The sequence below is a fragment of the Cavia porcellus genome, unplaced genomic scaffold (genome assembly GCF_034190915.1).
Source record: "Cavia porcellus strain 051 isolate PalLab524CR breed Dunkin Hartley unplaced genomic scaffold, mCavPor4.1 scaffold_21, whole genome shotgun sequence".
In the NCBI taxonomy this organism is placed as follows: Eukaryota; Metazoa; Chordata; class Mammalia; order Rodentia; family Caviidae; genus Cavia; species Cavia porcellus.
In genome coordinates this window covers 45712554-45740119 of record NW_026947504.1, presented here as the reverse complement: position 1 = coordinate 45740119, position 27566 = coordinate 45712554, and the positions used below count along the sequence as shown (strand labels likewise).

Genomic DNA, 27566 nt, shown 5'->3' with positions numbered 1-27566 from the left:
ATCAATCAATATTGTTTTATTGCTGTATTTTAAACTATATTTTATGTTCATATGTTTATTACCTATTATATATTTATAAATATATTTTTAAAATATTTTAGATATATTCATTGTTTCAATCTGGGTGTATATCTGATGTTCAGTGTTTCAATTTTGGCTTGTATAAAATTAGTATTCAGATAACAAACTGCCAAGCTAACAATGAGTATCTCTAGGCCTGAGGATATAGCTCAGTGGCACAGTGCCTGCTTAGTGGTAAGATTGAGGTCCTGAGTTTGATTCCTGGTACAAAAAAAAAAAAAAAAAGAGAGAATATTTACAGTTGTACATTCTGCTAGGTCTGCAATGTGAGATGCAGCATTTACTCGTTTGGGAGAATTAGTTTACTTTTTTTTTTCTTTGTCTTTTTCCTTTTTTTTGGTACCAGAGATCGAACTCACGACTGCCTGCTTGCAAGGCAGGCGCTTATGCCGCTGAGCCAAATCCCCAATCCCTAGTTTACTTTTCTTTCAGTGTGTTGTTAAAGATAATCTACTTGAAAAAGAAATGTGATTTCATTGTAACTTTATCATAGTATTTTAAATACAGTATTTTCCCATTATGAAATATTTGTTGAACATATTTCAGTGTCTATTTTGAATACTTTTATAGTATTAAAAATCACTGAAGACTGAATTTGGTAGTTTAAAAACTCAGCTAAAGTGAAAAAGTACTATCGCATTGTCTGGAAACAAAATTTTCAAATACTTTCAAAACTTGTTTGGGACTGATCATTAAATCACAGATGGAAAAGTAAAAAGTTTCAGTTATCCTTGACATTTCAAGATGGAAAGAAAACAGAAAGGAAAATCATTATAGATGTCTTGAAAGAAAATTGCTTCCAAATTGCTGTCTGTCAGCAATTCCAGATGGTTTTGCTGTGTTTTAGTGGAATTGATGGTACTTTAGAAAAACCTGAGGAAAATACATGAGGTTCTTATTTCCTGATGCCCCAGAAGGTAGATGAAGGAAAAAATATCTTTAAACAATTTCAAGTATGTTGGCCACCTGTACCATTTTGTTGATGGTGCACATCAATAATCTTGTGGTATTTTTCTATTCTCTAAATGTTTAGTGGTGGAAAGGGTACTTTACGAGTATAAGTAATGAAAATAATATATCCTAAGTTGAAAAGTTAGCAGAAGCCTATCATAAATGTCTTATATATTCTATTCAAGCTACATATATGCACATTTGTACATATTATATACAAACATTAATATACGCTACATATATAAAATTTATGCATATGCACATATATGTATATGTACATATTTATTATATATAAATATTTGTATTAATTCTTATTACATATAGGAGTTTTTCCCCCCTATTTTACAGATGAACACATGTCAAGAGAATGAAGAACATTGCCTAAGATTACAAAAGACAAAATTACAACAAATTTAGTTACAGATTAAATTGGCTTTTATTTGTGACTCATGAATCAGGGTAGCCTGTATCCTACTAAATAGAATAAGAGCTCCCACTGAGCAATTGTGCAACAGAGCTTTTTAAAGGTAAGAACAGAAAAATAGAACAATAGAAAAAAACAGTTAAACTTCAGTTACTTTTCAGGTCACATTTTTGTAAGTAGTTAAAAAGGCAGGGACTTGCTTACACTGGCTAAAACTGGCTTGTTTGATGATTTGGTTATTATGTCTCTCCTGATATCTGGAAGACCAGATAGCAACTTAATTTGCATATGGCAGTGTAGAAATGAGCAACTGTAATTCATTCTGGTCTGTTGGTGCCTCGTACAGGTGCTTAGTCCAAAGCAATCACCTCCTATAATTGTATTTAACCTGAACGTACTTCTAAGGCTATATTCTCATAATCACCATTGTCACATTTCTAATAAAAGATATCACAATCAATAGCACGGGCCAGTCTAGATTCACATCTAGCCTCTGCTAGGATAGTTTTCCAAGACAAAAATCTATGCAACTTCATGCTTTATAGGTGTGAAGCTGTAGTTGCCATCATAGAATTTAAATACAAGGTGGGGTAGAAAACCATATTGCATTTATTTTCATTACACCATAAAATTTTCATTTCATCAAATGCAGATTTTACCACTTCTTTAAAATATACCTGGCTTCCTACTTTAGTGTTGTTGAATTAGGTTAGGGAACCCTGGTTAAATTACTAAAGGGCTAGGAAAGATTGAGAGCAAGGACCGTCAGTCGGCAGCATTTAGTTCAGGGCACTGATGGGAAGAAAACGTCGACTTAGTATTGTGTTAGAACTGAACAGCTTCCTAACATAGAACGTACTCTTTAAAGAAACCAGGGAAAAGCCTCAGCGACCTCATCATTCCTTAGCAGCTTCCTTTACTTAGCTTCTCTGCTGTCTTGGGTAATTTTTGCTATTAGGAAGATAAGATTGGGAGGGAAGTACTTTCCTCTGAAGTGAGCCCGGCTCTGTGTACACTCAGGGGTACCCTCGTGTATACCCCTCTGCTATGCCACCAGCTCCTGAAGCTTCCATCCTGCATTTGGAAGTTGTGTACCTTGCTGTGATGTCTCAGCATCTCCAGAAGGTGCCGATGGCTTTATTCACACCGGCTCCTAGGGCAACACTGAAGCTAGGAGTAGTGACCTGCCCGTGGTACTGCCAACAGGAGCAAGCCTGGTTGTGTACCCCAGGCCCTGTGGCCCCAAAACTTACTTCCCTTCCTCAGCCGTACTAAGGACTGACTCAGGACTTCTTTTGACTTAAAACTTGACTACCCTCCTCCTTCACTCCTGTTGGCCTTAGATAATAAATAAAAAGTATAGATTAGCGTTTCTTATACCATATGACACCATCCAATCCCTGCCCCTTCTCCCAGCCCACATTCCTGCTTCTCCCTGCTTCCAAGGGAATCTGATTATGCACAGTTCACTAGTTTCCCACCCATTCAGCCGCTTCCCAGAGGTCATAGGATCCATGATCCATTATGCATTAGCAAGACAAGCATTGCTCACGTGACCTCCACAGCACTGGAGCAGCAGTTTCACCAGGGTCTCTGTCAAACAAGACGCAGCCCCTGAATTTGCTACAGTTCTTGGAGAAGCCAATGTGTTACAGAGCCTGTTTTCCAATGGCTCTATCTGTATACTGTGTGGCCCTTAATCCTATCTCTGTGTTCCCTGCTATGACTCATCAGGGCCTCTGGAAGGATGACACAGGAGCCCGTTAGGCATAAATGATGCTTTTTTCCATGCTCAGAGCAGATAACTCAGGGGAAAGAAATTTTGAGTTAGAGCTTTATCAGGAAGCAAAGCAAAGGTCTGTGTGGATGTCCAGGAAGGACTGGGGATAGCATTCTGCTTCATGACACAGAGATGGGTGGCCTGTGAGACTTCAGACAATCATCTGCCCTACAGTACAAGCAGAACTGTCCCATGGAACAGTGCACCCTGGTGGCCTTACACTTCCTTTTTGTAAAGCCGCTGCTATATATGTAAATGAAAAATGTTGAGTTTACTTCCCCTTAACTGTTTTTTTCATAAAAGGAAAGCTATTTCTGTGTGTTTTGCACTATGCTGGGACTTAAACCACATTTTATCCACTGTTCTCAATGACTCTTCAACTACAAAATCTTTGCTCCTGGGAGTTTTTCCCTGGAATCAGGGTAACTGGGTTTGCCAATGTGCCTCAAGTAGTTTCTTGTCTGGAATTAACATTGCGCATTCTTTTCTTGGTGGTGGAAGTGGTTGTTGTTAGTGGATTTTGTATTATATAATAGTGAGATTCTTTGGAGGAAATTGGTACATGCATACAATATATCTCGCTCATTTTCAGTCTCTGTATTGTCTTTCCCTTTCCTCCCCCACCCCTTTTCCTATAATCAAGAGTTTACCTTCCAGTTTTCTGTCATTTATTTATTTGTTTATATTTTGGGTTTCTCATGTAAGAGAAAGCATTCAGTATTTAACTTTCTGAATCTGACTTATTTTACTTAGCATTACTTTTTTTTTTTTTTTTTTTTTTTTTTTTTGAGACAGAGTCTCACTATGCGGTTCAGGCTGGCCTTGAGCTCACTTTGTAGCCCAGGCTGGTCTCGAACTTGCAATGATCCTCCCACCTCAGCCTCCTGAGTGCTGGGATTACAGGCATGAACCACCACGCCTGGCTAGCATTACATTTTAAAAACAAGGTTAGGGTGGGTTCAGAGTGTGCACAGTGAATGCATTTTAAGTTGGGCTTTTTGTTGTGGTTTTGTTTTCTAATTGGAACTTTCTTGATAGGATATTGTTGGAGGCTAGCCCTGCTTCTGAAGAGTTTTCACACTGAAGAGCGAAGGTTATTTGTTGTTGTTCTTCTTCTGTAGGGTCCCTCTCAGGCATAATTCAAAGTGAAGCAATCCTTAAGGGAAGACATTTTCACTGAGAACTGAACTGAGTGGTCACGTTCTTTATGCTGTGAGCTTGTGAAGTATTTTTCACAGTTCTGAATGGAATTTCAGGGTCAGAGAGCTGAAGCAAGTTGGTGCTATTTTTAGGCTTTAGGATAGTTGTTCAAGAAAAGGATAGAACTACTTCTTGCTCTAGATTTGTATATAAGTCACTTGTTAAGTTGATGGGTTCCACGTTAGCACATCAGACATTAAGAATGCATCCTCATGTCAGTTTTGGCTTTTGGATCTAAACTGTGTCTGTGGCCTGGGTTTGCACAGACTATCTGGCCAAAGGACAAAAAGGGGATGATATGCAAATGATGCCAAGAAGGGTTGAAACCTATTATGATAAACAGCCCTACTCCTAAAACACAAAGATGTATTTTTAGAGCAGTAGATCTTCGGAAAAATGAGCAGATAGATGATAAAGCAAATTTTTTCAAACCCGTTTACAACAAGACTTATATAGTGAGTGGGGATAAGAGTACTTACTATACATTTCTTCCACCTTTTGTTTGTAAGTTTGAAGTTGGTTCATAATATCATGTTAAAGAAATGAAAATAAATGTATTAATTCGTATTTGTAGTACTATCATCAGTTCCAAAAAATGTATTTATTTCAAAGATGTGAGCCAGCAATAAGGTAGAGCTCTCTGTTTTTAATTAGATAATGTTTTTGTATTCGTGTTTGTTTTGAATTCATCACATCTGTGGCTGCTAATGAAGAATCTGAAATAGGCAGGTATAGTAGGATGAAATGTTTATAATTCTAAGCAGCAAGATTGTTACTAATATTGATATAAATTTCAATATATTGAAACCCTATTAGATGGAGTGATCCAAACCAAGCATTTTAAATCTTTATAATTTATTACACATTACAGTGCCAAAGATACTAAGTACCATGCTACAGAGATGGGGACCATTAGGTCTATTTCATAGATGAAAGTCTGAGTTCCCAGGAGTCAAAGGCATGCTGTCAGGGTCACTCATTACTGGATTCAAACCTGACATGGACATCAAAGCCTGCTCCATTTCCACTACACCTTCCCTGCTTAGAGTGTGGTCTTGGACAGCAGCCTCTGCTTGTCTGGTGCTGTTTGAAATGCAGGAGACTGGAGCTGCCCCAGAGCTGCAGAGAAGCCACATCCACTGTTCCTTTTGCACAGTCTGAATAATGCTGTACTGGTCCACGCTTTCCGGAGAGTTTGGTCTATGTTTCCTATTATTTTCCTGGTATAAGCATAGGTCATTTTAGAATCAGTGAAAAGGAGCATTTCTTTTGTCTCAAAAGTTTTGCTGCAGAGTTGAGCATGGTTACTTTCCTTTTGCACAGCCGCAGAGTATAGACAGTGAAACATCAGCCCTGGTTCTACCTGCCATGCAGAAAGGCAAAGCAGGGGTGGGTGGAGCAGAAGGAACCAAGTCTCATCATGGCCTGAGTAGACTAACCTTTAAGCCTTTGCTCTACTGAGAAGGACCCCCAGGCCCGGCTCCTTCACTTTCCCTTACTTTCTGTAGGTTTCAATGGCCAAGGTGAACTGCTGGCTCACAGTTTTAGGATTGCTCTTGCTGGGGCCCTCCCTGCTTCTCATCATCCAGGGGAAAAGGCCTGGATCAATATCATGTATTGGTCTGAACCAATTGAAGACCTCTTCCTCCTATGTGTAGCACAATACCTGGTATTTAACAATAAACACCATTTGTTGACTTACTGAAGTTTGGTGCCAGCCTCTTTACAAATACCGTCTCATTGAATCTTTGTAATACTCTCCAAAAGGAAGGTATTTCCCCTGTTTGGTACACAAGGAAAGGTGAATCCTAAAGAAATGTATGGAATTCAGGTGCTTGTAGCTACTGCCATTAGAAAGATATAACTTTCCATATGATGAAGTTTGCCAGAAAATCGTCATATACAAATTGCCACTTGTTCCCCAGAGTTTCATTGTTTGAAACAACTTAATTTTTTTTCTACTAATAGTTGCCTGGGATCCTAGAAAGAGAAAAGATGACAAGTCACTCATGGCTGAAATTAGCTTGGGGATTTTTGCTTTGAGCTAAAGAGCAGGTACTCAAGTGCCTAACATACTGTATCTGCCTTTCATGTCTTCTGTCACAGGAGCTGGAAAAAGAAAAGAAATGAAAGTCAATGAGCTGTTTTGAAAAACATTTTATGAAAACCCAAAGTAAAAAAAAGAAGAAAGGAAAGAAGGAGGGAAAGAGAAAGAAAGGAAGAGAGAGAGAGAAAGAAAGAAGAAAGGAAAGAAAGAAAGAAAGAAAGAAAGCAAGCAAGCCCAAAGTCTGGTGTCTTCTGCAAGGCATTTTCAGCAAAGAAATAATCTTATTGTAAATTAGTAAAAGTATTTTGGACAGTTAGGAAGCAGCCCTCTTTCTGTTTTCTATTTTAGAGCTTAGAAAGATTTCTGATCATAAAGAACTCTTTGCTCATTTTGATACCTGCAGGTGCTGTCCGTGGATAGAAGTCTTTGTGCCCCAGAGCTTTCATTTAGAGTGACAGGCACGGGCACCCAGGAGAGGGGGCCTTGCAAAGCTCCAAAGAGCCTGTCCTTTGTCTTTGATTACAGGCAAGAGTGGGAGTGTTCCCTGCAGCTAAAGCACAGTCAGTCTTGGAAAAATGGTGGCCTGAACTTCGTCTTGATCTTCCTCCCATTCATCCTTCTCTGCGAAGGAAAACCCAGTCAGGATGGTGATGTGGGAGGCATTGGAAGAGAGAGGTTAGGAGCACCAGGGGCCCAGTACTCATGCACACCGGATATGTGGTCCGCAAACCACCACTTCGTAGCTTTCGGAGTAGAGATCCGCGTCTCTAACTTTCAGTTCCTGTACCTGTAAAATAGAGGCAATTCATATTTTATACTATTATATAACTATTGCAGAAGTTTTCAGAAGCTTCAGTAAGTACCAAGTAATTATGTTACTACTATTTAATATGTCAGATATTGTGAACGAGTAAGTTAAATACAGGCAAACAGGGCTGAGTGTCTGGCAATTTAATGAGCCTTCAAAGAATCATGAGGTGTTTCCAAAAGGGAACTCCCAAGAGGGGCAGGAGAGAACTCCACAGCTCACTGCTGGGATACCAGACTGTATATCTAGGCTTCTAGACTTTAAAAGCCAGTATTGTCATAGTAGTGTTTGAGCCTTAAGATAAGGAGTGAGAATATCTCACAGAGGAAGGATTCACTTTGCAGAGATTAAAAAGCTCAGATATATTCAAAGAGCCAATAGCAGATGCAGTAAGTCAGGATCTCCACATCAGAAATGCCTTTGAAACTGGCCAGGGTGCCAGAGCTGTTGGCAGCATGACTCTCACCAGCTGTGTGGAGGCTCGGCGTTAGCACATCAGTTACTCAGTAGTAGGCACAAGACCTCAGACCTTAAAGACAAATGTGAAGTTAGCCAGCATGTCCCTGATTGAGGTTAGCACCAGGCGGTAAGCGTGTGACCCTGGAGTAGAATCATGATAGTGAAAAGGAGCCTAGGGCTGGAATCCTGGAGCCTTGGGATTAGTTTAAGCTCAGTGTCTTATACAAGCCTTTCACATCTGTGCCTCAGTTTCCAGAAAGCACTTTGAAAGGAAGTATAGCTCACTAGAGCCTCGCCAAGCCTCCTTATTGTAGTAGAATACATTTTCAAAAAATAAAAATTAAAAAATTTGCATTTTCAAGATCTTAAGAGTTCTAATACTGGCCTATCCTTTAGTTTCCTCCCCACCGTTGAACTTGCTTTGTTATTACAGTTTGTAAAAGAGCCCTTATCTGGGGTGAAAATGGAAGAATATGGTGTACATGAATTAGCATATGGAGACTTGGAGATGGAAACTTGCCAACCCCTTCCAAAGAGAGGTCTAGATAACAGGCTACAGGATTGAGCAGCTTTCATGAGAACAGTAAAGAAAACAATTTCCCTCGGTGCTTGCCACAGAAAGAAAGATAAAGGAACTAGAAGAAGGATAAAAGTACACAAAAAACATAAAAGAGAAGTTGATGAGAAATGCCAGTGTGACTGCTGATGGGGTGATGGGTGGAAAGTCAAGCTATAAAAAAATAATAAACTGTGGGAAAAGAATGGAGCAATAGTCATGGAAAGAAAAAGTGAGATCACATAAAAACTTTCAAGGGTAGCCTGGAAAAAGTAAGTCTTTATAAGTTTAACATTAGGACTCTATTCTTACCACCTGTGGGGAGTAATTGGCATTGGCTGACTAGCGGTTTGTTTTGCCTTCTTGGCAGGAGCCGAATTGTTATGTTAATATTCCACTGGCTAAGTGTTAAGTGCTGAGTTTGAATAGAAAGAGTTTTGCAGAAGGGAAAATTCCCAGCCCCAGAATTGTTCTTGGACTATTCAGTTCTTTACACTTCAGACTCCATGCTCAACCTCTAAGAAATAATTAGGATCATGGTGGATATTAGTAGCATTTTGTGAAAACTAAAGGAACGACTAGAAACTGTCCCCCAGGTGGCTTTATGGATGGGCAGAGTGTATGCACAGTAGGATTCAGACGCAGGAGCTCGTGCAGGGCTAAAGAATACTTTTATAACAGTATTACTGTACAACACTGAGCATCCACCTCTTTACATTTACATGTGCCATCTTTTTCCGCGAACATTAGCGTCTCCTTGAAGATCAGTCCACTGTCTTGGCTCTTAGAATATTTTAACTGTCCTTGAACAGAATGAGCCCCAAACCCTAGATACTCAGAATGAAATGGCCCTAATCATCAATGCATTATTAAAATGCATTGTTTTAAATTTTAAAATCATTAAGTCATTCTTTGGATTATTGTTTTTTTTTTTTTCCTTTTTTAAAAAAAGACATCACCTCTACAATCCTGAGACTTCTTGCCTCATTGTTCTGTTGCCTTTTGAGTAGCTGATTTCAGTAACGATGCTGAGTGAAAACTAAAAATCCAGCCAATATACAAATTGTGATTTACTCCTGACCCTGACATTGCAATCTTTATCATTACACAGATTGCTTTTTAACTGCAAGAGAGTGAGCCTGTTGCAAATATACTTTCTCCAGCAACTCATGTCTCTTAGCACCTTCTTAAAATTAAGCCCCCATGGTAACCACAAGGCTTATAAACCTAATAAATAAAGAAAATCCATATAAACAACACTAAACTAAGAAAGACAATTCCTATAAACGATACTAAATTTGTGAGCTAAGGATTCTGGTTGAGCCATTTATTTTCCAGTCATTTATTTTCCAGAACCATTAGAACCTGTCGGGTCACTGAGGTACCATTTGGGTTATCACTTCACGTTCTAGAATATTCTGTAAGCCTCACTTCAGCATTCAGTATAAACCCAAATGGAATCTATTTCAAAGATTCCTAAACTATTCCATCCATAAAATATTAATTTCCACAATAGGGATTAAAGTTTAACAGTGCTAAAACTGGACAACTACACATTTCTTTATTTAAAACTATCCTCATTTCACATTTAGTTATCTCTGCTTTGCAATGTGGTACTTTCAGTGTAGAGCATAAAATTCTAGTTAACTTCAGTCCACATCCCAGTGGCAGTTAGTTAACTTTTGAAGTATCTTCTTTAGAAGTCTGCATTCCTAGAGAGGTTAATTAGCACATTAAATTCCCTAATGAGGCACCAGACTACAGAGATGGTTCCAGGCAAAAACCTTCCAATATCACTATTTATACTTGCCCCAGAGGTTTAATAATTAGCATAAATTGCATTAGAGAAAATTCTAATTGAGGATATGGAGAATGTTCAAAAAATATGGTAGAATATAAAGAGGTGTATGGGGACCTCTCTGTCCTTGCATGCTCTGAGCATGTGCCAGTCAAAGTCTGGCCAATGAGCATTCAAAATAATTCAGCTAGGAAGGGGTGTGGCCCAGGGACTTAAAATTTTACATACTTACTAGAAGACCTTGGAAATGAAGGTCCCAGAGGATACTTTGAAGAATTCAGGAAATCAGGATCTAGAGAAGCTCATGATGTGCACTCAGTGGGTGATGAAAAAGGGAACCTGGAGGCCACTCTCAGATGCTCCACAGATGTCTGCTGTCTGCACAAACCCTGGCCCATGGCTGTAGGGGCCAGTAAGGAATAATGCTTTATCTCTCTCACCTTTAAATGCCACTAAAGTCTTCTCATGGACACAATATGATGCAAAACTATCAACAGGAGAGTTTAGAGAATATAGCTTCATGGCTTCTATTTCTATTCAGAAAAAAGGATTCTGAAAGAGTGGGGGTGACTTTCATTATTTACAAGCAATATCACTCACAGAATACAAGTCTGAAGCCTAGCGTCCTTTTGAAGTGTGTCTTAGGTCTTCAACTACCCTCTGCAATAAAACTTTGTGTGATTATGAAAATGATCTGTATTTGTCCTTGTTCCATATAGTAGCCACATAGTTTTTGAATATTTAAAAGTGGCCAGAGCAACCGAGGAATAGAATTTTTGAATTTTATTTAATTTTAATTAGCTAATTTAAATGCCTGCATGTAGCTATGATACTGCTGACAGTGCTGTGAGAACACAGCATCCTTCCGTGCATCCTTCCCTGACACTTAATGGAAAATATTCTTGCTTAATCTGACAAGAAGTTTCTTTAAGCCTCCCATCTGATTTTCATTTTGTTTATTGTGTGCTGAGAATTTTACGTGAACTGCTTGTTAGCATAACTATCTGATGGAGTTGGAGGTGGTCAGATTCTGTTCAGTTGCTAATAGATACTTGATGCAGGTTTGGAAAATCTCCCTCTCACCACAGTAATCAGTAATGATAGAAAGATAACAGTGATGTTTACCTACAGATTCTAAAAATTTTGACAGTCCATTAGCTTGATCGGTGTACATTATATGCTTTTCTCCTGGAAATCTTTCTCAGAACTTTCGAGTCTATAGTATCTTGCCTGCTAGCAAACAATCACAGATGATGAAACAAATAAAGGCTAAATAAATATTAATATGAAAATTCAGATGAAATAATTGACTGCCTAATTTTTTTAAATGTGGGCATATGTTCATGGCATTTTTAACTCAAACACATAACATACATTTCTTAGGTACAAAATTATCTCTAGTGTATATGATTAAATCTACATTTCATAGTAGTACAGAGACAGTCCAGGATTCTGCAAAGAACTGTGACAGTCAAATGTCCTGCCACTTACAGAACCACTGGCCGATTACCTGTTAAGAACTGTCAAAGAAATGATAACACATTGTTTATTAAGCATTCATGAAATTCAATTTACACAGGGTGTGACACGCTCAGGAACCATCTCTTTACGTGATAATGGATAAAATTAGATTGGAATCATCTTCGGAATGCTACGGATTTTCTCCCTGGAGTAATGGCCAAAGGGAGCTGGCCACAAAGGATTTTGTCTCATCAGAAAATCTTCTTATCACTGCTTTCTGGATTATTCTTCAGCTTCAACACAATTCATCTTCATAGAGTTGCATATAGGATATCCTGGGATTAATAACTTGTAGTTTCCGTGATTCTGGGCCCTCCCTTGAATTGAGACTGCTTCCCATTAGATGGTTTTTATCTTGTAAACCAAGGCACAGGCTGAGGGGAGGAGTGACAGGGTAGGAAAGGAATGTTCCACAAAGGAGTTATCTCTTCTTGGGGATCTATATATCTTAATGGTGGTCAAGGAAGTGGTAGAAAGCAACTTGGCCTTAGATGCCTGGGAAGAAAAAAAAATTACTGGCGCTAAAGCCACTCACTGCTGCTGGGAAGTGGGACAAAAGAGGCCTAGAAGGGACTCAGTGCATAAACTGAAGTTTTCTAGATGCGTTTGGAGCCCTGGCTCCACCTTCCGGTATTAATGGGTTTTCCCATTTGCGTCTGGTAATCCACATTCTCACCCTTCGCACTGTGCTCATCCTCCAATTGCCTCAGCACATTGATGAAAATGCTTGCTGATTGACATAACAAGATCTTACTTTCAGATTAACCCTTGGATTCAAATCTTGAGTGGTTAACTCTCTTTTAGGGTCTTGTGAAACTATATTAGGCTTTGATGCAAAAGGAGACTGGTTAATCCAAAGCTGTCAGCACAGTGTCCTCCACAATAATAGCTTAAGTTGTGTTCAGATAAAGCCATCTCTTCCTTCTGTCTCATGCTTAAATCCTTTGGTTTTGGCTGCAAGGAGGATGTAGATTACAGTGTGTCTTTGTCTTCGAGTATTCCTTAGCTGTGAGGCGATTCTGTGATTCCCAGCCAAGCACAGAACGGGCAATACAGTTCACAGGTTCAATCAGCCTGCTGGAGTGGTTCATGAAAATCTTTTTTGTTCCTTCTATCCCTGGTATGATTTGATAACACTGAAATATTCTATTGTGAATCTTAAGTTGGAAACAAAAATATAATGAATGATGAAAGGTAAGCTATTAGCACTGTCACTTGCTTTTGAATTACTTGTTTACATGGATCAGTGGTAGATTTTGTATGCTTTAACAAGAGTGATTTGAAAGTTTGTGGATTGTGTTTCCTAAACAGGGTTTCCAAAGCTTTTAATGCTTTTAAAAGGCGAAGCTGGAAGCAAACTGAGCTGTCATGTTTTTGTTTTTGTTTTTGTTTTTTAATTTTTTCTCCTCCTTTTAAGCAGACTTGATATTGTTCCTAGAGCCAAAGTGACTTTAGATTGTTTATGGACGTTTAAGCTGGTGCTTTCAAAAAGCAGGCACAGTGGTTTTGGTATACTGTGAAATGCTGGTTCTCTCATCCTCTTTATCCAGGGATGCAGAGACACACTGCTAAAGCCCTCTTGTCTTATCTCTTGGCAGGCTTGTTGATTGGTGCTGGCTGTGCCCTCTACCCGCTGGGCTGGGACAGTGAGGAGGTTCGGCAGACTTGTGGCTACATTTCTGGCCAGTTTGACTTGGGTAAGTTCTTGCCATAGATGGCTCTCCAATCAGAAAAAAATCCATATCTCAGCCAGGCGTGGTGGTGCATGCCTGTAATCCCAACACTCAGGAAGCTGAGGCAGGAGGATTCCTCCAAGTTTGAGGCCAACCTAGGATACATAGAGAGCTCAAGGCTAGCCTGAACTATAAAATGAGACCCTATCTCAAAAAAGAACAATTATGAAAATTCATAAATGATTCTTCCTAGAAGTGGAAACAGGATGATAAAGAAAAACATCTGGAATAATATTTTTTTCAATGAAGAATTATTGATTATCTACTGTTTGCCCAACACTATGATTTGTATTTGTCTATGCAAAGATGAGACATAGACTTTACGTTCATTGATTAACTCATTCAAAATCATATGATTATTAATAATCTCGTGTGCTAAGAAAAGCTCTCTTTGTAGAATTGCAGTCTTCCTGAGAAGAAAAGGAAAACAAAGCAGTGAAGGGAATATCAGTAAGGAGAAAAGAATCCGAAACTATTTCCTTCTAGGGTAAAAAGCTGATTGTGAAAGGAATAAGAATGGAGCCGGGTCTTGACCCAAGTAGTGTGTGTGGACTATTAGGAATACACAGAAGCAGGGAAAAGAGTACAACCAGAGGACCAAGGCCTGGGATGGGAAAACCTTGTCAGGGAACCGCAGAGCCCCAGCAGTGGGAACGCACGGTGCCTCCGCAAAGCCAGGATTGAATAAGTAAGTTTGTGCGTTCCTGAAGAATACCTCATTAATTTGCTTTGCTGTGTACTAATGAGAAAATTGTGGACATTCTCTCCTTGTAGCCCCAGTATACACTGCCTTACAACTTATAAAACATCAGTGACGTGATATGTCACGTGCACCATTGTAATGTGTATAGTTGAGTGGTGTTTCACTTAAGTAATAAACCTACAATTACTTAGCCACATCTTAGCTTGTTCGAGTTGGCCATGTAGTCTCTTCTAGTTTCTACTGTTTTAAGCCTTACTGTAATGAGCTATTTAAATAATGTGGGTATTGTCTCTGCTGAATTATTTTCTTAGGGTGTTTTTGTAGAGTTGGTGTGATGGATCAAAGAATAAGAACCCATGAAACACACTGGTGTGCAGGAAAGGACTACATGATCCTCACCATTGTAGGTTCCAGGGTGAGGCCCCCTGAGTTTGAAAAAGACCCATAGCACCCTGAACGCGCCCAGTCTCATCTGATCTCAGAAGCTAAGCAGGGTCAGGCCTGGTTAGTACTTGGATGGCAAAAAGACAAATTAACAAGAGAAAAGTATACAAATTTATTTAAAACAAGTTTTTCATGACATGAAAACATTTATAAAGAAACAGGTCTGATCAACGGCAAACCTCATGTGTTTGTCCTAAAGATTTAATGAGGAATTTGACAGTCACTGGACCAAGGGTGGGTGATTTAGTGGTCGGGAAACTTAGCAAGACCTATTTCTTTGGATTCTTTTCTGCATCCCTGCATCTTTTGAGTTGAGAATGTTCCTTTCCTCCAAGTATAGGGAGGTCCCCTCCCATGTGAAGATCTCGTGTCCTGCTTTAAGAGAAGTCCACACAGTTCTTCCTAGGAAAAAGTGTAGAAAAGGTCAGAGAGACCTTCCTGCTTCTGCTGTTTTTTTAAATGCCAAGATGCCATATTTGGGGATACCATAAGTGACCCTAAAGCATTAGGACCCTAAAGCTCACTACTGCCAGTGATGGCAAATATATTTTCCCTACTGTATGGTTGGACAAAGTTTCTGACACTTAGTGCACAGCAAGTTACTAACTTAGGTTGTCCTCTTCACATGAATCATTTCACTCCAAGAAGAAAAATTTAGAAGGAATTGGTCCAATGGTAGTGTTACTATATCCAAAATCATTCTTTTTGACTTTTTATGTTAGAATAACTATGGCTTATTTTTCTGTTAAAATGATGAGGAAAATAGAAGTGATAGCATAACAAAGGTCTGTAAATTTGAAAAGGATGCAATTCTTATTTGACTTGGTGGATGACAACCATCCTAGATTCTTCAAAAAGAGTTCTGTCTTTTGATAGGAAAGAAGATTTTTCAAATATCACCTAATTTGCATGGATAAAAAATAGATTTTCCTCTGCCATTTCTCTCCTCTATAAGGACAAGGCTTCTCTAAGTCTGGATTACCTTAGTGGTTTCGAGAAATGTAGAAACAAGATAGAATGCTGGCACAAAGTTGCCTGCAAACATTTTTTTTGGAGTGGAAACATTTACAAGGGAGAGAGAATTTTAACGTGGTACGTGGCATTTTTCTTTCCCTGGTGTTTAAGGCATTCTTGGCTGTTTAACACAGGCCCCAACTTGATTAGAATCCTGTTCTCACTGACTTGTTCTTATTGTGCATGGCTGTATTAATTAGCAGATTATAATGAAACTCAGGGCCTGTGGTTGCAGTCTTCATTTGTGCACCCTGGTATTTTGCATTGTCTCCACACTGTGGATTAAAAATTTGAATGTCAAATTTAAACCTACCTCAAACACTTGCATTTTCACTATCAGTCATAACTTCTTGCATTGTTAAACTCACTAAAGTCATTTTAACAATTCTGGAAACTATAATAGCTTTCATTCCTACCCATGTGTTTTTATATTTCTCTTCTGTTTGATGAGAAGAGGAAGAAATCTGGCATCATCTATAGAGAAAATGAAATGCATTTCTGTTTCTCTCAGTTATTACTTTTGTGTACTCTCTCGTCTTCTCTCACCAAGGAAAACATAACTAGTGCCCAGGTGGTATCAGCAGGCCTGCCCTATCTATCTTCTTGCATTTCTTTCCTTGAAAGTTTGTTTCTGTTTTCCTGAACAGTGGTAAAGGCTGATCATTGGTTGATTAATGAAGTCATAATTGATGGAGCTAAACTGATACGGCACTGAGAATATTGTTGGCAAGCCAGTCTGGCCCTGTGAAGGTGCCACACCATCAATTTCAGGACAAACATTCTTTTTTATGAGGCCCCACATTCAGTAGCCGCATGTGGTTTGCTGCAGCCACACTCTGCCTTGGCCACTTTTGATAATCTGAGTGTTATGGTTTATGTTTGGATGTTACCCCAAGTCTCATGTAGTCATGGAGTTGACTGAATCTAGTGATTGGTTGATTGTCTTGCTCTGGGACTGGTGGTGTGAGTGCTGCACCTGCCCAGGGGTGGGGAGCCAGCATACAATACAAGGGAAGGAAGGATGTATGCTTTTCCTTTTTGCCTTTATGCCCTTTTTGCTCCTGTTGCCTTTAGTGCTTTGCCACCCTAAATAGCTGCACTGGTGCCATGCTACCCTGCCTTGGAGCTAGATGATTATGGACTGAAACCTCCACAAATTATGAGCTAAATAAATCTTTTCTTCCTTAATTTGGGATGTTGGATATTTTGTCCCAGCAATGAGAGAAAAGTAACCAAAACACTTGAGTTTATTTCTAGTTTCTCTCAAAGGAGACATTGTGTGGGCACGTCTTTCTCCTGAGGCATGGAAAATGTTACTGTTAGTAAAGCTCATACCCCCCCCCCCCGCCACTTAGTGTGGAATATAGGTCACTTTCTAGGCATACTATTTTTTGTTTAGGGTTCCTCCACCTCCACACCCAATACTAGGAATTGAACCCAGAGCTTTGCACATACTATTCTAACATTTTACCACTGAGTTACATTTCCAGCTTTGGCATGCTATTTGTGAAATGTTACTCTTTTGGCCAGAGCATCCTGAAAGAAAACTTGCTTTTGTTCCTACATGGCAGATTATTTAAGGAGTGTATCCACTTCAGTGATTCAGCCAAGAAATATGTCTGGACTACTCACAGTGTCCCATACCTATGCAAGGTGCTGAGGATGTGGCATCAATAATGAATTAAAAAAAAAAAAAGACAGCCTTCATTGCTCTCAGGGGACTTAAAACTAGCCACAAAGGCAGATACCCAAATAGATAATAAGCACATGAAGAATGCTAGACAGGATGTCTCAGATGCTCCAAAAATGGGCATTGTGGTTGACTTGCTGACTTTTTTCCACATTAGTTGGTGAGTTTAAACAGAGTTGCAAGTATTTCACTAAAGTTCCAGATATTAAATATCTTCAGCTTTGCAAACCATATGCTCTGGTTCAACTGCTCAATTGTGCAGTTGTAGCATGAAGAACAATCAGTGCACGTACGGACACGTGGCTCTGTCTCAATGAAATTTTACTCACAGCAATAGGCAGTAGGGTCATCGCATGCCAATGTCTGATTTCCAGCAGAAAATACTTCCAGCACACCAGAAATCGTCTTCCAACCTCTAAGGATACTGGTCAGACTTTAGGTAGTGGGAGACCCTGCACTGAGCAGCCTTATCCACTTACCCAAATGTGCTGCCTAATACTATACCACAATCTCTTGTTGAGTGGGAGTGGGACATACGGTGGTGTTATGGATTGTATATAGATGCCCCCCTAAAACTTCATCCAGCTTCTGGATGGGATCAGCATCTGGCTGGGATTAAGGGGGTATAATACTAAATTAGTTCACCAATAGATTGAAACCTCTGTAAGCTGTAAGCTGAAAGAAACTTTTTCTCCTTTAATCTTGAGTATCAGGTATTGTATCTCAGGCACAAGAAAAGAGAGCTGTCAAACACTGCCAATCAAGCTTGGTCAGCCACACTCCTCACCCTAGAACAGGATGAGAAGGGTTCAGGGAGCCTGTCAGTGCCTTTGAGACAGAAGAAAAGAGATGTTCCCAGCGGCTTCTGAAGCAGGGGTCCCATGCAGAGGAGCGGCACCAGAAGCCATCTCTCCCTCACCTGGCAGCCCTTCTGATTAAGTGGGGTGGTGAAAGTAAGCAGCAGAGGAGGGCAAAAGTGGGCACAGGAACCCGCCTTGGATCAGTCACCCCTGAAGCCTGCCATCCTTAGGACCGTCTAGCATTGCTGACATACAGTAATTCACTCCTTACTGGGTCGTGTTTGTGGTCTACTTTTCCCTTACAGCTAAAAGCAAGTAGTTACTAGCTGAGTTACTTTATCTCAACTCAGTATCATCCGAGCAGGCCAGGAGCTTCCCAAGGAGTTGTTTTTCTTAGCTGAGTCCTCAAGATTGTTTAGGTGGTAGGGAGGTAGGGAGTGAAGGCTCATGTTTTAGGGGAGCAGGGTGGGACAGGCTGCAGGGAGGGCAGGGAGCAGAGCCAGGAAGGAGCTTGCTTTCTGTACTGCTTTCCTGTTAGAACAGGTTTTAACCACTTGCCAATTATTTAAATACAGGATGACCCAAAGTTGCTTAGTTTTTTATTAATTTTTATAAGATACTATCACAGGAAATTTAAAAATGACAATTTCATCAAATTATTCAATAATTTTTCTGTGTGAAGTATATTTTACATCATTCAATACCCAATGCAACATTAAAATTTGGACAGTTGTATCTAGTCTCTTTCTGAGTTCTTATTGTATTTTTGCATTTCTTTGAGCAACATACTTTACACTGTCACATTGGTCAGTTATTTGATCTATTAAACCTAATCTAGATTGTAAATGACTTTTTGAACTCCCTGGTTTTGAATAAATAACAAGTAAGTTCTGTATTGTTTGGTCAAGAAGGTGCAGAAATATTTTATAGTAATATGTTTCCTCAATTTTCAATTACAGGCTAGCTTGTTAGGTCTAGGTAAACTCTGTCAGCACGATCCATACAATTGGTACAATCATTGGCCACTATTAGAAGTACTGTAGTTTCATTTCTTCTTTCTAGTTCTATTATTTCTGTATGACGAATAATTAACAATATGGAGAGTTCTTTTTTTTTTTTTTGTCTTTCCATTTCAAAATGTAGACTGTTCCTCCTTTTTTGCACTTTTTCTTTTGCAAATAATTTGAAACTTCTTTTCTATTTGGTCTCAAGGTCCCAAGTATGTCCATTTTGTGTTGTATAAGAATATCACCGAGTCCTGAAGAAATATAGAGATTTCATCTAATGTACTTATGACCAGAGCTTTTATAGATTGTATCACAAAATTATAGGTTATTTTTCACAGGTAAACATGAATTAGTAAATGAAAATAATCAGAACTTACTAGATTTCACTAGAAACAAACATCAAAGGCAAATATAGTATAGTAAATATGCAAAAAATAGTCAATATGAAACAAATACACAGATGTTTAAGTGTATTTTGTGCAAACAAGAATTGACTGGTTGAAGGGACACCTGCCTGAGCAATGCTCGTGACAGTCAATGGCTAAGTAAATGCATGGGGATTCTCAGGGAAAACTGTAAACGGTTAGTCCTGAGGATGAGCCACGATAAACCATACAAAGTAATATTTAGAGTAGGGGGTAGGAAGAATCTCCCAGAAGAAAGACATTTCAACTGAGTCAGAAAACCTAAGTATTAGCTAGGCAAGAAAAGATTTCCTAAAAATCTTACCTTTGTGATTGAAATGTGTTATGGTAAGAATATAATATAAAAATACCTCCCTTTATTAGAAAGAAAGGTGGTGAATTATTATTTATTTGTTTTTTATTTACCTATTATTACATGCCTTAAATTTTTATAAGTCTATGATTACATATCAAGCATTTGTGTACAGAGTACAGAGCCTTGAAGAAATTTTACAAAAGTACCCACTTTTACAAATCAAAGATTGTAACCCTGCTTACCTTGAATTTTTTATAAAGGAACACTTATGAAATTGCATAATTTTAAAACAGGAAAGCAGAAGTCCAAACAGACTATGTAAAGACTATCTAAATTCTTCACTACAAGTGTGGTTTACCTTGACAGTAGTACTTGAACTTTAGCTTTGCAATCAAAAGTAATTTTTTTGAGAATGTAGACTTTTAGTCTCTACCCGCCAAAATTATGATTCTTCCATTTGTGTTTTAGGCACAAATTATTTATGTAAGTCAAGGACTTTGGGGTTAGGTTACAAAAAATTGATTCAAACTAGCTAAAGCGAAGACAACATTTAAGGTCTGTTTACAACAGCAAGGCCAGAACAGCAACGCGACGCAGACTTGTCTAATCCAGGCTCTCAAGGATGTGATCCAGGACCCATTTCTGGCTACAATTGCCTGCCAGTGTGCTGTCTGTAATTTGGCTTCAACCAGAGACTAGTTCTCTCCATGACTGTAAATACAGTTGGCTCTTGTGGCTCTGAACATCTTTGTTCAAGTCCAAAGGAGAGAGAACTTCTCCCCCAGTGAGGGAACAGAAGTCTCTCTCATTACTCTACTGGAGCCAAGTCTATTGTGTCCACTCTCGAGCAAATAATTGCTTTCAGGGGGTGCCATGTGCTAATTAGCTTCTTATTGTTCAGCTTGGATATGCTCAGAGTTTTCTGGAATTGGATTTTACTGAGAAGTTGAAGGACTTCTAAGTTGCAGAGGAGGCTGAGGAGAAAAGACACCTCAACCCATCATTCTTCTGTGAGACTACAGTCCGTGTAGCTTGTGATTGGGGACAAAGGCTCAGAAATGGTTTATCTGTGTAACCATTAATAATCCTGATATTATCTATTACTTTTTGAAAAAACAAAACAGGACAAGTGATAATACATAGTGTAGCATGATATCTGGCACATAAGAAAAGCTTTTGGACAGGACAATTTTTAATGAATATTTGCTGATCAATCTTTAGTCTTCCTCTTACATTCCCTGGCAATTAAGTTTTGATTTACACATTAAGCATAAGTTCTTTATAATCAGGGTTGTCCAATTGATTTAATTCATGCCTCAAAGATACTTTCATCCACCAAAGACTCTTCTAATTATATCCTTATGATCAAAAGTAGTGTTTCAATTAATTTGTCTTGCTAATTTGCCAAGTAAATTTGAGTAATTACTGCTTTCATTTTTGCTATTTAATTTGATTAAGATGCCATCATGTGTCTTGTTGTTGAAATTATGCTGTTGGTGTCTTAAGAACAATGTCATCAACTCAAAACTCTAACCTTTTCTCTCCTGGAAAAGATGAGGGTTGTTTCGTTCCACTTTCCATTTAGGGAAGAAAATTTCCCCACTCTCATTTGAACAATGGCCAGCCCAGAGTCTCTGGAGAAGTCTCCCTTAGTTCTTGACTACAGACTCATGCTTTCCCTTCTCAAATCTAATATTTCATTAGCAAGTTGCAGGGAGGACAGTTAGCGAAAGCCAGGAGTAAAAGTAGTACATTTCCTTTTTTTAAAATTTTTGAGTTTTTTAGGCTTGGTATTTCATGGGTGCTTCTCAAGCTGAGTGACCTGGGTTGTGCTGCGGTCCACATGGAAACCTCTATTATCACAGATGATAATAGAGAGCCTCCCATTGGCTTTTGTGGTGTCTAATTGAACAGACATCACTTTGGCTAAAGTTAGAAGGCTCCTTAATGCTCATGAGGCTAGTTCGTGCTCAGGCAGGCAAGGCAGCTGAGGCTCTGCCTTGAAGTTTGTGTCAGAGCCCAACTTGCCTGTTTTAAGCAGTAATGTGTTTGTTACTCAATTCAGGAAGAGATCTCTCACCTTGGTACACTGGCTTAAAGTGTATTTTATAATCTATTATCAGATGTCTATTTGGGAAACTGGTTAATAGTAAGGTGTTAAATATGCATTGAGTTTTAGCCATATTTAAAATCTTTACAGCAGTGATGGTGTCTCACGGCTATTTTTTGACACCTGCCTCCCAGTCACTCGGAGTCTTTTAGAAGGTTCAGCATGAGCCTGGACACCCTTGGTGCAGGATGACAGAGCAAAGTCAGAGAACAACTGAGAATTAAACCAACGCTTGAACTGATTAGATTCAGGGGATCCCTGGGGCACCCTGGATCTTAGCTCCAAATGATGCTGGGAAATTTCCACAGGTTGAGGCAACATTACTTGGCAAGTGGAGACATGGCTGAGTGACGTGTTCAGGCAGGCAGCTCCAAGACAAAAACCAATCAGCTTCTCAGGCCACTCAACCTTCTTAAGGGCCTATTTTCATATAATAAAGAGTTGTCTGCCATCTGTCCCAGAACACATTCATCCAGGAGACTAAAATGTTTATTTTTGAGACATTCATTCAACCTGCCCATTCTAGTGGGTTCCTTCATAACAAAGTGAGGACATAAATATCTCCATTTTATTTATAACTTAGTATATGCCTCTGCCCTGCGTAACTTATAGGTGTTCCTTTCTGTGTACTCATAGATCTAATTGTTTGCTTCCCTATCCACAGCCTGGTAAGTTTCTGATTTGCACCTAAAGTGCTTATCTTAGTGTTTGGCATTCAATAGATTTATATATTTACTCATCAAACCCTTTAAAGCATACTCTAGGTACCAGGTTGTGCTACATGCATGAAATTGTGAACAAGATAAAACGATCCTTACCCATATGCCATGTATCTGCTATCTATGAAATGATTAAAACAAGGTGGCCAAGTAAGGAGAAAAGAAGGGAGTACAGAGAATCCTTACTGCTAATTTTTGACATCAGAATGGCAGCTGGGTTCATGTCGCTGTGTATATTTGGTCATAGGTACCCTGCCAAGAGCTGTGGCTTTCATCTTTAGGGACTAATGGTTCAATCATGTCCCCCAAAAAGAAAAAATAATCAGGATCAGGGTCATAGTTCAAGAACCAAATACCCTGATGGGTGAAAAATATTTGCTTTGAATTACTTTATTCCTAATTTCTAAAGAGTGATTCCTATTTTTACATCCATGCCAGCTTGCAGCTGGTATTCAGCAATTGCAGAAAAAAGGGAAAATCTCTTAGAAAACTTGTGGAAAAAAGATTTCCTGAGATACAGCTGTTGCATCTCAAGAACTATTGAAGGAAATATTCTCTCTTCCTTTAAGACTCTCCTGCATTTTTTTCCTCAAAATTAAAAACAAGATAATTAGATACCTGAGTAGTATGCCTTTTTAGAATTAGTGTAAAGCACTTGAAGAAGTTTAGGAATATGAGCAGTTATTCTTTAATACACTCTCGACTGTTTTCTGCTATGTTCCATTGGAATTTTAATCTAGAGCGAGAAAAACACTAATTTTAACTTTAATTGTTTTGGGAAGGTATTTTTGTTGCTCAGTAAGAACTTTGTTGAAGTGCTTGTGTCAATGAGATATACAAGACAGAAAGGACAGTTAAGGCATCTTGGCTATCTGAACATCATTTTTAACAAATCTGTAACATTTATCAAGATTTCCTGGCAGTTAGGACTTGGGATAAAGAACCCTAACTCCACCTGGCTCTGACAGTATAATACTGACTTTCCTGGGGAAGGCCCCTGCCTGCTTCCTGCCCTCAAGGGAATCATGGAAAAGAGTCACCAATGTGTTTAATTGAGTTACAAATGTTTTGAATAGTAATACTGAGGAAAGACCTTTTACTGGTTTTGGGAAACTTATCTATACATGCAAATAGGAGGAGGGGTCTTTCAGATCTTTGCATCAACTAAAAACAAAAAAACCAAGAAACAAAAACAAAAATTCAAAAAAACAAGAAGCAAGAACAAAAGTTCTGCTTCAGAGTTAAGAATTCACATTGAAGTCAGGTATGGTGGTGCAAGTTTTTAATCCCAGCACCTGGGTGGCTGAGGCAGGAGGATCCCTGCGGGTTGGAGACCAGCCTGGGCTACAAAATTAAAGGTCAGCCTGAACTGCATGTGAGACCTGTCTTAAAAAAAAAAATATTCGTCTAGATCTGTTTACTTACATGTGAGTGACTTTACTGTGCATCTGTGCCTTTATTCCATCATAAAAAAATGCAGAGTAGCCTCATTCTCTTAACAGATCTCTCCGAGCTAGGGAAAAGCCATGGGATGCACCACTGATTAGTAATTCATCAGGAGAGTTTTTTGGAGAAAATATAATCAAATGATGAAAATACTAATGTGACTTCTAGTGTGATTCTCAAGCTGGCAAATGTGGACAAACAGTAAGGTCATACCGAAAAATTCACTAAATAAGTAGTATGTGTGGAAGGCTTAATTTATCAGCACTTTTCAGAAAATACCAGAGGAATGAATTATTCCCGGTAAATATATTTTCCTTCCTTAAAGGAGTAGTTTATGGAAAAACAAAAAATGAACAAACCATGAACTTGATCTGAATCTCAATTTTACTTCCTTATAGCTATTTGATTCTGAATCACTTATTTAACCTCGAGGGCCTGAGTGTCTGTCTGTCTGTCTGTCTGTCTGTCTGTCTCTCTCTCTCTCTCTCTCTCTCTTTCTCTCTCTCCCGCTTTCTATTTCTTCACCTCCTTCCCTTCCTCCCTCTTTCACTTCTCTCTCTTCTAAAAGAAGGTGAGGAACCTGCTTTTTAGGTGACTGTTAAAAGGACAAATTATGGAAGTATTTTGCATGGGGAAGAAATACACCAAATGTTAGTTCCCCAATTCTGCTTTAAATACCAACGATAGTCCTTGTTGTGGCTCTGGTGAAACAGTATAGGTTGTATTCTCTGCTTCCCTATCCTTTTGATGAGAATATATCAAACATAAACAAGCCCCTCTTTTATCATTACTGGTTAGATTGTCCTAACTGCTGTGGACTTTGGGACAGTGCTATTGCCCTTCCCCTAAATAACCAAGCCTGAAGGGAATTTTTACTTCCCATTGGGTTTGTTGTTGTTTTGCAATAGTTTTAAATCACACCATCATCCATTATTCATTGCTGCTATTAATTATGCCTTTCTTATTTCCTCGCTTCTGATTCTTGTTCTTTGTAATCACCATGAATCATTATGGAGCCATGCTTTAAGGGAACACTGCTCAGTTCTCTGTTTATAGAGGCCTTATATCTTTGAAGCTCTGGCTTTTGTATGCTCTGGCCAGAATTTTTTTAACTTCCTGACCTGGGATCATGCTTTGGACAGCAGAACACATCAGTTGTATATCTAGCTAAATACACTGTTTTGAGTTACAACTTTGTGTTTTAATGACACTGTTGAATGAGTTCAGGTTATATTAATAGTAAGGTCTCCAGACCACTACCAGGGCCCATTGTTTATTAATAGGGTTCAGAGAAATTATGAAACTAGTGAGATAGTATATGATTTTTATATGATATGGACATGTACTGTTTTTGGAGAGAGTACGGTTCCTGATATCTGAATGTTTAGAACCTCTGAAAAACAACATTGGAGATGGGTCTCCTCCAGTCTCACATGTTAGCACATCTTGTAGCAGAGCACTTTGTTCTAGATGATCTTTTAAAAAATACTTGTATGGTAAACGGTCTCCAAACACCGCGGAGAGGCCTGGTTCTTTTCTCCAGTATAATAAATACTACCTTCCTCTAGGTAGCAGTCAGGCAGATTCTCTTGCAGCCCGTGACAGAAAAGTCAATTTGGGGCCCCTCAGCTGTGACACAAATCCACTGTGTTTGCTGCAGCTCTGTGGAACACAGGAGGCAAGGAGAATCGATGCAAGTATTAGGCTCCTCCTGCTTCCCAGTCAGAGGTGTGAGGAACACAGTCTCATTTGGGAGACTTCCGTTTCTTGTGAAAATCCATGAAGTTCTGGCAGCCTAACTTGTTAGCTTGAATTTAAAATCTCACACCTTTCACAATTCTTGACATCGCTATTATAATGCTTATAAATCACCTAAAATTTCTTCAACATAGATGGTGCCATGTGCCTGTTATTTAGAGGAAACTACAGCCCAAGTATATACTGCAGGTTAGATACCCACTGCTGCCAGGACAAATGCCACCATCATTCAGATCCTGGCTAACATTAGAAATTTTACTAATTAGCACATCAGTTGTCAGAGATGGATTTTTATTGGTGAGATTAATGTTTTAGTAATTTGCATAATTAAGCTTCAAAAATGGACTTTCATTGTGGCATTAAAGATGCTCACAACTGTAGTAGCTAAACTAGAAAGAGTTGCTCTTTCTGCTTGTGTAAAAGGATTGAAGCATCCATGTGAGCACAGCGCCATTATTCTGAGTGATATTCAAAATATTTACCAAGCAATGTCATAGGCTCTGAACAGTCTGAAATAAAACAAATGCTGGCCACAAGGTTGAAGCATGGTCCCATGGGGCCGTCCTGGGCCAGATATTGAGTCTTTGGTTTTATGAAGCTATGATTCCCTACATCCTCAGGAGAAAAATGGACAAGCGAACTTTTTGAAAATTGGGTGCTGATGACTTTTCCTTACCAGTTTGGAGGTGCATATTTTAGTACTGGGGCAACTGATACAGCTTTAATGATTCAAACCAGATATGGCTGTGTTGCTCTTAAAATTGGCCTGATCATCCCCAGATGGGTCTGTTTCTTGTCTTGAAAATAGATTTGGAAAATTTCAGAGAGAGGGAGCAAGAGAGAGAGACAGAGAGACAGAGAGACAGAGCTAGAGAAGGAAAATTAGGATTTAACTAGCTCGCAGAGAGGTTGAGGAGCTCTTTGGTGGCTGTTTGTTAAATAAGTATTTCTATGTGTGGCAGGATTTGGCCTGCATCTTGCTCTCCTTATAACTTGGAAATGAGGCTGTGAAAGAGTAGCTACTCCTCTCCATCTTCCTGGTATTGGAATTTACAAAAAGTGTTACAAAATTGAACTTGACCAAATTATATTTAGCTTTGTTCCCAGCAGCTGCTTTGTAAGCACGGAGAGTTCATCAAAGAGAAGCTCTCAGGCTGAAAGCTGATGACCACACGTCAGAGCACCGCTGCTGCAACCCAGTCCAGTCTAACTGGACACCCAGAACAGCCAAAGGCTGCTTGGTGACTGGTGGAAACAGACAGGCAGGGCAAACAAAGTGTCATCCCAGTGTAATGCAGTTATTCTGCCCACCGGTTTTTGGAAACTTGGCTGCAGCCACAGAGCACAGCGCAGAGCAGCATTCAGACTGGGTTTTCTCACATTTTCTTTTGTGTCATTCACCAGTGAAAGAGCTGTCTCAGACAGTTGCAGCCTTTATAAATAGCACCTATAGACAGACACTAAAGGATAAACTTTATCACCCCACACTCAATAAAGCGCCGCTGGTTATTTTAGCAACCCTCACGTGGAGACAGGATTCTGTGTCAGGTCACAGTGTGAACACAAAGGCAAGGCTGTACCTGTACATAGGCCCAGTGCCACTTGAACAGCAGGTTTTCTCAGTGAAACTTTTGGGGTGGTTTCAGGGTTAAAAAACAAGAATCAGGAGCAAGTGTGCTAACAGAGATTTGCTGGCTACACAAGACAAAGGCTAAACTGCTTTTTATGCATAGTGGCACTAAAAAAAGTATCCAATAGTTACACAACAGTGGCCCATTTGATTGGTTGGAACATAAA

The 27566-nt window shown here is 39.2% G+C and overlaps 1 protein-coding gene across 3 annotated transcripts in view; it reads left to right on the top strand.

Moving 5' to 3' along the window:
* Lhfpl6 (LHFPL tetraspan subfamily member 6) overlaps positions 1–27566 on the top strand; it is a 231935-nt gene that overhangs the window by 186076 nt on the left and 18293 nt on the right. For all 3 annotated transcript variants that reach the window (XM_063232660.1, XM_003477437.5, XM_013141245.3), the window contains exon 3: positions 13224–13322. In XM_063232660.1, the coding sequence (XP_063088730.1) occupies positions 13224–13322 (99 nt within the window). The remainder of the gene's footprint in view (positions 1–13223; positions 13323–27566) is intronic.